General features: G+C 41.2%; 1 gene segment (V, D, J or C); it reads right to left on the reverse strand.

The window, feature by feature from the left end:
• Nucleotides 1-10,540, reverse strand: part of LOC101646594 — a 288,451-nt gene extending 277,911 nt beyond the window's left edge. The window contains 2 exon segments of the V gene segment in view: nucleotides 9,787-10,081; nucleotides 10,492-10,540. Coding sequence covers nucleotides 9,787-10,081; nucleotides 10,492-10,540 — 344 coding nt within the window.
• Between the last annotated feature and the right edge of the window lie 749 nt (nucleotides 10,541-11,289).

Here is an 11,289-nt window from a genome sequence, read left to right on the forward strand (position 1 = left end):
TCTTTGATGCCTGATATTTGATCCCTTTGACACCTTGTGATCACACAGGCTGGTGTGCTTCTTCCATGTGGGCTTTGTTGCTTCTGAGCTAGATGGCTGTAATTACATAAAGATATGTAATTTAATTTAAAGGGCTTCAACATATAGGAACATGATATATTTGACAATAACTACCCAAAAGGGGTAGGTGTGAGAAGAACAGTATTGGACAGAGACAATGTCACTAGAGAGCTATTCAAACTCATAGGAGTAAATTAAAAGAGAAATATAACCCATCTGAATATATGCTTATTCAAATACCTTTGCTCAGTTAATGTGAGTCAAAATGTATATAAAGTGATCATTACAACAATGTATTCTTGAGTTTATACCAAATATAGAATCCATGTGCATAACAAAACAGCACATACAAAAGGAGAAGAGGGAATAGAGTTATATAGCGATTAATACTTTGGTATATCAGTGGAATCTGAAATAGATCCTAATAAATTGAAATGTGTATGGTAGGACATAGAGACACCAGTAAGAACACAATTCAAAGAAATAATGGGGTGAAGAACCCACCCCTCGAGCTAACACGGTGAAACTGGAAAATCAGAGGTAAACGGAAAAGCTCAACAGGAGCTCTTGGTGTGAGACAGAGTGGAGAGAGTAAATCGTACCTTCATATGTGGCGCCTCAGTTGAGTTTTGAAGGAAAAAAACCACACCTTCCTAAAAACAATGCCAACACATTTTCAGAATGAAGCAAACAGACCAACAAAAGGTAGTCAGCAGACTCTCTCGATGGGAAAACTCAAATATGTTCTTCAGGCAGAAGATTTATCACAGGTTGAAAATACTGTCTTTTAAATAAGAAAAGAGCTCCTGCCCTGTTGGCTGCCCTCTGGCTGGTCTGCTTGAGGAGCTGAGACAGCCAAGGACATGACTTGGACGGGCTAGCCTAAGCCGGCGCCCCCGGGACGACTTGAGAAGTCAAATGGAGCCCTTACAGCCCCTGGTCTGGGCAGGGCCTCCTCAGACTGCTAGCCTACTGGGCCAGGGACACAGTTGAAGCAAGAAACACTTGGTTGTATTTAATCCACAGTACTATTTGGTACCACACTGTTTGTACTCTGATTCTCTCCGGCATCATTTTTCAGTTTTGGAAGGTCAACATGAGGTGTTATCATTTTGAATCTCAGTATGTTGGGCAGTTTTTACTTGTATCACTTTAGATTCTGTGTCCGACAGAACAGACACTCGAGAGGCCCGGACGTCACCAAGCGTGCCAGCGTTAAAGATGCCCATGGTGCTGCTTCCACCTGATTTTTCGGTTTCGTTTTTCCCTCCCCTAAGTTTCCTAAGAGCTTTCTGAGTCAATGATGTAGTTTAAAATACATTCTTAAATATTTTCCGTATAATTTGATCGGCTGTCTGCTTGATTCCTATATTTTCCCATAAAGATAACAAATTGGAATTTTAATTGTGCTCTCTACAGGATTTATTATTTTGGAATAGGGACTCATCTCAGCTTACTTCTGTAACCAGAAGCAGGAGGCTGGTTTCTCTCCCATTGATGCAAATGTTCTAAAACTTCTTGTTAATAATGACATGCACTGCCAGATCAGAAAAATCTCCAGATCATTATTTTTAAAGGGATCTATTCAAATAATGTATTTTCCATGCATCTATTACTATCATATAGATATCAGATTCACTTTAGATAGTAAGAATGGCATTTAAAATGAATGCAATTCCTTATTATCTGAAATTTTTGTTTGGTTGTATTTTTTCCTTTTTTGACAATTAAGTATTAAAATTGTCATCTCTGAAACATTATTTTTAAGTTAGGACATTTTTGGAGCTGGATGGCCAACATCGTCACTGCAAAAACTAGACATGCACACCACACACACACACAGAGTGCTATTGTGGTTCGATCTCATTGAGTCAGTCCAGATTCATGATGCCCCAAACTATGTACAACAGATCCTGCACCATCCTCACAATTGTTCATATCTTTGAACCCATTATTGCAGCCGCTGTGTGAATCCATCTCATGGAGGGCCTTCATCTTTTTAGCTGCTTCTCCATCAAACATGATGTTATTTTCCAGGGATTGGTCACACCTGACAACATGCCCAAAGTATGTGAGACAAACTCTTAACGTCCTTGCCTCTAAGGAGCACTCTGGCCATACTTCTACCAAGACAGACATCTAATCATTCTTTTGGCAGTCCAGGGCTTTTTCAATATTCTTTACCAGTACCATAATTCAAACACATCTATTCTTTGACTTTCTTTATTCAATGTCCAACTTTCACAGGCCTACCGGATGATTAAAAATACCACAGTTTGGAGCAGGTGCACCTTCATCCTCAAAGTAGCCTCCTTGCTTGTTCAGCACTTTAGAGAGCTTATGAAGCAGCTTTACCTAATGTAATATGTCATTTGATTTCTTGACCTCGGCTTCTATGTGCATTGAATGTGGATCCAAGCAAGACAAATCCTTGACAACATGAATCTTTTCTCTGTTTATCATGATGTTACCTATTATTGATTCAGTTGTGAGGATTTTAGTCTTCTTTACATGGAGCTGTCATCCATACTGACGGCTGTAATTCTTGATCTTCAAGAGCAAGTGCTTCAAGCCCTCTTCACTTTCAGAAAGTAATAAGTGTCATCTGCCTATCACAGGTTATTAACAAACCTTCCTCCAATCCTGATGTCCCATTCTTCTTTATAGACTACACCTTCTCTGATTATTTTCTCAGGACATAGAATGAACGAGTATGGTCAGAGGCTAAAACCCTGATTTTAAACCATGCAATATTCTCTTGCACTGTTTTCACAATATCTCTGGATCCATACACAAATCTGCAGGAGTCCAGTGAAGTGTTCTGGAATTCACATTCTTCTCCAGGCTCTCCATAGTTATCATCCACAGAGTTGCATTCCTTTGCGTAGTCAATAACACACAGGGAAACAGAAGAGTGCAAAATTCAAATGTAGTCCTTTTATCATATCAGAGATGTGGGCGCAATGAGGACTAGCGGGCACAAAATTCCAGGGGAAAAGGAACCCTTTCAATTCATGAGATGTTCACGTGAAGGTATGAGCATTTGTAAAACAAAACAGCACACATATTAAAAAGTCAAACTCACTGACATCCAGTCAGTTTAGATTTATATTGACTCTATTGAACATGGTAGAATTGCTCCTGTAGGTTTCTGAGGCTGCAAATCTTTATGGACCACACAAAGCTCCATTGCTCCCCCAGGAAGTGGTTGGTGGGTTTGAACTGCTGACTTCGTGGTTAGCAACCCAACACATAACCCATTACCCCTCCCCATCAGGGCAACAATATCCCAAAACCAAATTCACTGCCATTGAGTTAATTCTGACTCATTGGGCTCTATAGGACAGGGTGGAACTGCCTCTGGGTTTCTGAGACAATATATCTTTTCTGGGTGGACCATCGCATCTTTTTCCTGTGGAGTAGTTAGTAGGTTCCAACAGCTGACTTGGTGGTGAGAAGCTCAGTGCATACCAGTACATCACCAGCACCCTTAGGTGCCTAGGAAGACAGGGTCAAACATGTGTGTGGTCAGAGATCCGACCTGGTCTAGGGAAAGGAATTACCTGGAAGAGAATCCAGAGAAAACCAACTGACCTCTGTTATGCACCCTCCCCGTTGCCATTACGAGCACTCTTCCCACAACCTTAAACATTGCAAGGAAAAGAACTCTCTTAGCAGTCTGCCTCATCCCAATGGTAGATGAGACTATTATAAGGTATATGTTCCAGCCGATGCTTTCAGTTTCAAACACCAAGTTTTAGAATTTCAAGAAGCGCCCTTTTCACTCAAGAAGAGGCATAGAGGGAGATACCAAATTTCTGGAATTTGAACACTGTATCTGAGACAAATTATAGGTAGTTGTTTGTAGATGCAAAACACACCATCTTTAGTAATTTTCCCAGCTATCCGTTTTCCCTCAGAATAGTTAACACAGGACGCTGTTTCAGCAGTACGACAGGCAGCAGGACGGGTCAGTTGTTGGTGGTGCTGGGTGCTGTGGAGCCGGTTCCACCTCGTAGAGACCCAGTGTACAAGAGAACGAAACACTGCCTGGTCAGGGGCCAGCTCCTCTCCTGAGGGGCTTCCTTCTGCTGCTAACTGCAAAGCCAGCAAGTTCAAAACTAGCAGCCGTTCTGAAGGGAAAAGATGAGGCTTTCTACTCCCATAAACAGTTACAGTCTCAGAAACCCACAGGGGCAATCCTGCCCTGCACCATACAGTCTTCATGAGTCGGAATCAGCTCAACGGAAGAGGATTCGGTTCCAATTTAGTAAGCACGAGTCTAGGGATGGTCTTTCCAAAGTAATTGCGATGACGTCTTGACTGTACTCATTTCTGCTTCCTCCAGACATATTTGCTTGTGGTAGACATTGGTGCTTTCAACCTTCAGCACCATAATTCAAATGCATCAGTTCTTCAGTCTTTCTTATTCAATGTCCGACTTTCACATGGATATGAGGTGATTGAAAATACCATGGCTTGGGTCAGGTGTACCTTAATAACATCCTTTCCTGGATGCCATGAATGATTAAGTACTGGACTCCTAGGTGAAAGGTTGCCAGTTCAATCCCACTTAGAAGCACCTTGGCAGAATGGCCTGATGATCCATCTCCGAAAGATCACAGCCATGAAGACTCTATGGGGAAGTTCTTCTCTACGTGCAGGGTTTCACCAGACCTTGGGATTAACTCCATGGCAACAAACCTGCAACAAAAGCAGCATTAATATTCTACCCAGTAAGTGTGATTGCGTGAAATGGGCCTGTATAATGCAAAGCAAAGGGGAGAAATATGTTGATTGCGTTGACAAAATAAAACAAAGATATGGTTGTTAATAATGTTTATAAATAAACCTCTAACAAGTACAATCTCTTTTGTTTCTGGTTTAATGCTAAAATTACTAGCTTCAGTGAAATGATGTACCTTGAATTCAAACTAAACTCTTAACCTTTGTTATAACAGTAACCTGACTACTGCCAACAATTGTGGAGACCTAGATAAATTAGAACCTGTTACGGAATTTGTACCAAGATTAACATGTGTAGAGAAATTGAATGAACAGGATGAGAGAGACAGAGACAGATTGAGAGAGAAACTAAGTTTCCTTATAGTATCAATACGTCGAGTTAAGCAAACAGAAAAGGCTTGGGCTGGAAATGCTAACAGGATAAATATATTTATCAATAATTGGATTTGAGTGCCCTCTAGTGTGTTGTTAACGTAGGACATATGGCACAGGGACAAGAGGAGAATTGAAATTACAGTCACATGGCAAAGCCTCCAAGCGGACCCTCAGCCCAGAGACTGTGTTAAGATGGGCAAGATCATCTGGAAACAACGCTGTAGCTTTTTCTGGGTTGGTGGAAAACGTTCTCGCTGACTTTCCCTGACTGGGGATTTAGGCAATTGATATGTCTGAGAACTTCTCTCTACAACGGTGACATATTGGCAAAAATATCTTCCTTCGCTGATGTATATGAAGCCTTTTTGGCACCGTGAGTTAAGCTTCGGGCTTGTGACTATGTGTTCGGTGGTTTGAACCCATCAGCTGCTTCATGGGAGAAAGATGAAGCAGTCAGCCTCCATAAAGAGCTACTGCCTTAGAAATCCTCGGGGGCAGTTCGACACTGTCTTACAGGGTTGCTATAAGTGGCAATCTACTCAGCAGCAGCAGCAGCCGCAGCAAGGCTTGGTTTGGGGACTGCTAGAGAGCTCCTCTGGGTGCTGATACTGAGTAGAAAGGGAGAGTATGCATTCCACCACAGATTCTTTATTGAAAATCCGTTCTTCTTGGAGGAAGGATGCTTCTGGGAGTCCCCTGAGTTCTGGAGCCAACAAAAATGCCTAGACTTCCACTCTAGCCCATATACCAGATGGCATTGAGTGAACCAACTTTAACTAGAGCCAAGAGCAACCAAGTGCTCTGCAGAAAGTCCAGCCTTCAGAGTAGCCACAGAGGATGGAGGAGACCTGAAGGATGCTTTCAGCCACCATGGCATCACTGACCTTAAAGGACAATACCAGACAGCAGAATGCATACATGTCTTTTCAAAGTATTTGATAAGGTAGAACATATTATTGCTTATGAGATATCTTAATAAAATTAAATAAATTCAATTCCTCTAAAGTAGACTTTCTGAAACCAAGAACATTATATTAGAAATCAGTGACAGGAGGTTATCAGAAAAAAAAAATCCCATTGCATTAGAGTTGGATCAAGAAAGAAAGGGAAATTGGAAGGTATTATGACCTGAAAAGGTAAGACATGGCTTATCTAAATTTGTGAGAGACAGCAAAGTTGTGAATTTAAAATTAAGTGCAGGGAGTTGTTAGAGCGGTAAAATTATTCTGTATCAGACTATAAACCCACTTCCAGTTAGTAATGCCAACTCATAATGTCTCTATCTAGGTTTTCTGAGGCTGTAGATCTTTCCAGAGAAGATAGCCTTGCCATTCTCACTTGGAGTGGCTGGTGGGTTTCAACTGGTGATCTTGTGGTTAGCAAATCAGTGCTTAGCCCACAGCACCACCAGGGATCCTCTGGATCATGCTATCATTGTGGATAAATGACACCATGCATTGTTCATACCCCAAAGAACTATGCAACACAAAGTGTGAACTCTACTCTCTCAATTATCACCTTTAGTTAATTGTAACATATCCCCAATGGTTCATCAATTAGGAGTTTCTAGATGGTGTGAATGAGTAAGGTGTGGACCTAGTAACTGAAAGATGAGCAATGTGATCCCCACCAGGGACACCTCATTGGAAAGGTCTGAAGACCATAGCCAATGAAAACCTTACAGATCATAGTTCTACTCTGACACACCGGTGGGCATTGTGAGCCAGAACTGACCGGATGGCACCTGATTGATCGTGTTGGGAGGAGGTTTTATAGAAACATTCTCTACTTTTGGTTGTTGTCTTTGCTTTGTTTTCTTTGTGATTCTGTAACTATTCCATGAAATAAGTAAAGTCAATCGACTACAAAATCAAACCATTCAGAAAAACAGAAGAGCAAATGAAACAGAAATGCAAGGATTTTCCTCGAGGAGATCAGCATCCATGGACATAAGGAAATGTAATGAGCACATGGTCGTGTGCACAGCCTTCAGCTCTTTCTAAGTCTGGAGGAAAAAGACATGTGACTACCAGAATTTTCATAGAAGAAAAATCTGAGAGGGAAGGGGAAGAAATAACAGCTCAGAAAAGAGTCCAAGACAAGAAAGTAAAATAGGAAACTATGCCACAATAGGATGGCTCTACACATATGTGAACCCCCTGTAAGTTCTGGCATGCTCAAAACCCAAATCTATTTTAGTGTATCAGGTTTCCGGTCATCGAATGGTTAGTGAGAGCCATGATTTTTTTTTGGCAAAGGCATAGGGAACTATCCGAAAGAGATGCAGCGGCATCAGGTGATTCTAACCAAAGTGACCTTATTCCTTATTCAATGCTGTGGAAGATATTTTGATCCCCTGAAGAAAGCAGAGTTTTCCAGATTTTTAAATTACTCTCTCTATGTAATAAATTCTTATTTTATAGGCATTTTATAACCATGCAACTATCCCATTTCTCATAAAACTTTCCACTCATTCATTGATTGTGGACACAGATTCCTATTTCATCCATAATCAGACATTTTTGACATTTTTTTTATCCTTATGTTATCCCAGATTTGGTAAGTGGGAACTTCTTCTCTATAATTCGAATCACATGGCCACTTTTTGAACTTTCCCTTGATTTCCACCAACCAAGTACAGATGTACAAAAAATAATACTTTCCCCACACTTCCTGTTGATGGCCAGTTCTCTGAGAAGCTCTCATTCCTTTTACTGGACATTGTAGCCATGATTGAGATGCTAAGATTTTATATCTCTATTGGAATGTCATTGCTCCCAGACAATCTCAATGAGTAGACTTCTCTAACGAACGAATCTGTCACTATGAATCAGTAGGTGATCTTTTTTCAACTCTATTGGTTAGATTCTTAGAGTTCTACAAGCAGCACTCAAATTTCAACTTATAACTGTCTAGCAAAGTGGAAATATTATTGTTATTATTCAAAAATGACCTTCATACTGGGTTATACTTTTTGATGGAGTAAATGGGAAGGTTATGAACTGAGATATACAACTGTGTAGACAAATCACTGGGCCCTATGATAAGAATAGCCAGACTCATGACCCATGAACATGTAACCTGCCTGCATTTGGACTCATATACTTCTGCAACTGTGTGAACAGATTTTAAACTATGATCTTCTATATGTATACGTGTGTGTGTGTGTGTGTGTGTGTGTGTGTGTGTGTGTATAAACTTCACTGGCTTGGCTTCTCTAGTGAACCCAGAACACAGTGATACATAATTGACATCCAGGCCCTAAGATCAACACGACACATTCAGCTGTTTTATATATAAACGATCATGTGGAAACTGAAATTAGAAGCACAATTGCATTCACAATGCTCCAGAGAAAAAAAATGCTAATGTGTACATCTGACAAAATATGCACAAAATCTGAATGTTGAAATCATAAAACTTGGATGAAAGAAATCAAAGATGACAACTTCTCGGAGACAGCTGCAGTGACACGGATTCCAAAGCAAAAACCGCCCAGCCATCCATGAATTCTGACTCTTCGCAGTCCTGTGAGCAAAGTACCGCTGGCCCTGTGGGTTTCTGAGGCTGTGTATCTCTAAGGGAGTAGAAGGTCTCATCATTTTCTCATGTCATGGATCAGAATTTTTTAAATAGTCAATACATACATTCTCTCTCAAATTTATATACATGATCAACATAATTTCTACAAAAATCCCAAGTAGTTTCTTTGAAGACATAAGGAAATTTACTCTAAAATTTAAAAGGAAAGATCTAGAATTGACAAAAACAATTTTGAAGCAAAATAATAAGGTCAGAAGGGTAAGATTTGCTGTAGAGCTATGATAATTAAGATAATGTGGTCCTGGTTGAATAAACACTTGTGTCAGAAATAAACCCTCACAAACACACCCAATTAACTTCAAATCAAGGAATAAAGGTAATTCAAGGTGGGAACATTGATCTCAGCCTCACACTTTATATAATAATTAACTCAAAATGGATCATAGCTTTAAATATAAATAGAGAACATAGGAGAAATAGACTTAACTTGACAACTGACTTTTAGATTTGATGCCAAAAGCACCATTTAGAAGTAAAAGCATTGAAAATTTGACTGCATCAAAATTAAAACATTTTCCTTTAAAAATACCAGCTGAGAGGATGAAAAGATAATAGTTGTAAGTAACAAATCCAACATGCATTCAACTTGTGTGGCCGCTTATCTGTGTCAATTGTCTGTGTCATGTTGACCATTTTAACGGACAAATGTTCACGGGCAGGGAGGTTCAGATGCCCTCCCAGTCAGCTCGTTGTGGGTCAGATCTGGCTGCTCAGAGGCGCTGGGACCGCCTCCATCCTCCCTGTTGGCTCTGCCATGCTTAGGTTGGTGCATTGATGGGGCCCCAAACTACCAGCGTTTGAGGCATGGCCAAGGCACTCATGGTCCAGATCCTTCAGCTGCAACCACTCCCCTGAGGTTTTTAGGGTCTGCCTCTTCTTCTGACTCAGAGAATCGATGGGGTCTGCTCATCCATACGGGCCATTCATCTGGGCAGCTGGGCCACCACAAGCAAAGAGGTTTTTGTTCAGGGCTGTACCACTGTGGAAGGATGTTGTTTGTACTGCTGACAGTAATACACTGCAGCATCCTCAGCCTCCACCTTGCTGATTTTCGGAGTGAAATCTGTCACTGACCCACTGCCACTGAACCTCTCAGGCACCCCAGGGGCCCTTTTGGAGACACCATAGATCAGGCACCTAATAGTCTGGCCTGGCTTCTGCTGGTACCAATGCAAGTAGGTATTTCCATTATCGTGTACGACACTCTCACTGGCCTTGCAGGAGATGGTGGCCGGCTCTCCTGGGATGATGAGCAGGGAGGCTGGGGTCTGAGTCATCACAATAGCTCCCCGGGAAGCTAAAGTAATGAGAGAAAAGTACAAGGTTAAGTGCAAACATCATGTAATCTCGTTATTCTTTTTCTTCTGTTATTTGCTCTAAACTAAACTATGATTTCATTTTATGATTATTTTGGTGATTTTTATTCATACCTCAAAAATATCCAGTCACACCAAAGACCCAAAGACATATGAGGCGGAAGGTTTCCTACACCATCTCCCTCGTTCTGTGTCAATCTCTTCACCAGAGGACAAACAGATCCCTCTACTTAAAGCGTCTTCCTCCCATTCACAGATCAAAACTGACACAGCCCGTCCTAAACAGTCACACCTGCATCTGAGATGCGGACAGAATGGACATGGGAACGCTGGGGCCTCCAGAGCTGACTCTCCCCACCCCACCTCCTCCTCTTCTCCCTTCAGTCCTTACCAGGGATGCAGAGCAGAAGCAGCCCCAGCAGCTGAGCGGAGAACCTCATTTTGAGAAGTGGAACTGACGAGCCCTGATAAATGAACCTGTTGGAAGGGACGTTTTATCTCACACTAGCAAGGGAAGGTCCCCCCAGCGGAACAGAATGCAAATCCGTTGATGAGTACTGCAGTGTAAAAAGAGTGAAGGGCGTGAAGCGTACTGAGTGTTTGGAGGAAAATTAATACAAATTAAACAAAGTAGTACTGAGAGGAAGGAGCCAACTTGAAAGGCTGGATAAGTGATGATGAATTGGATCCTGACTCACATGGCCCAGTAAGATGGAGCAGAGCCGTAGCCCTACGTTTCCAAGACTGTCATCTTTACAGACCCCCAGGCCAAGTCTTTCTCCCATGGAGCAGCTGGTGCCTTTGAACTGGTAGCCTCCAGGTTAGTAGGAAATACTTAACCACTGCCACACCAGTCTTTCGCTTTATATATTTATAAATCTATAAAATTTAAACAGAATAGCTTCTTTTAAGAAGAAAACGGTGAATGAAGTAGCCTCTTAGGGCAAACCTCACAAAATACAAAAATCTAAATGTCTTAGAATTCACTTCATTAAGCTTATGTTGAATTAACTAGCAGTTTTACCTGTCATTTCCAGCCTTACAGATTTAATATCAACTCCCCTCCCCTCAAAATGCATAGATTCTGCACTGAAAAACTGCTCTAAAAGCCTAAGCAGGAAAAAAAAAAAGGATCTAAGAATTGATGAAACACCAATTGTAATATCTCAGCAAGCTTATCATGCACTGG

Source organism: Echinops telfairi, unplaced genomic scaffold (assembly GCF_000313985.2).
Source record: "Echinops telfairi isolate 266 unplaced genomic scaffold, ASM31398v2 ScPeMD7_7467;HRSCAF=8505_1, whole genome shotgun sequence".
Classification (NCBI taxonomy): Eukaryota; Metazoa; Chordata; class Mammalia; order Afrosoricida; family Tenrecidae; genus Echinops; species Echinops telfairi.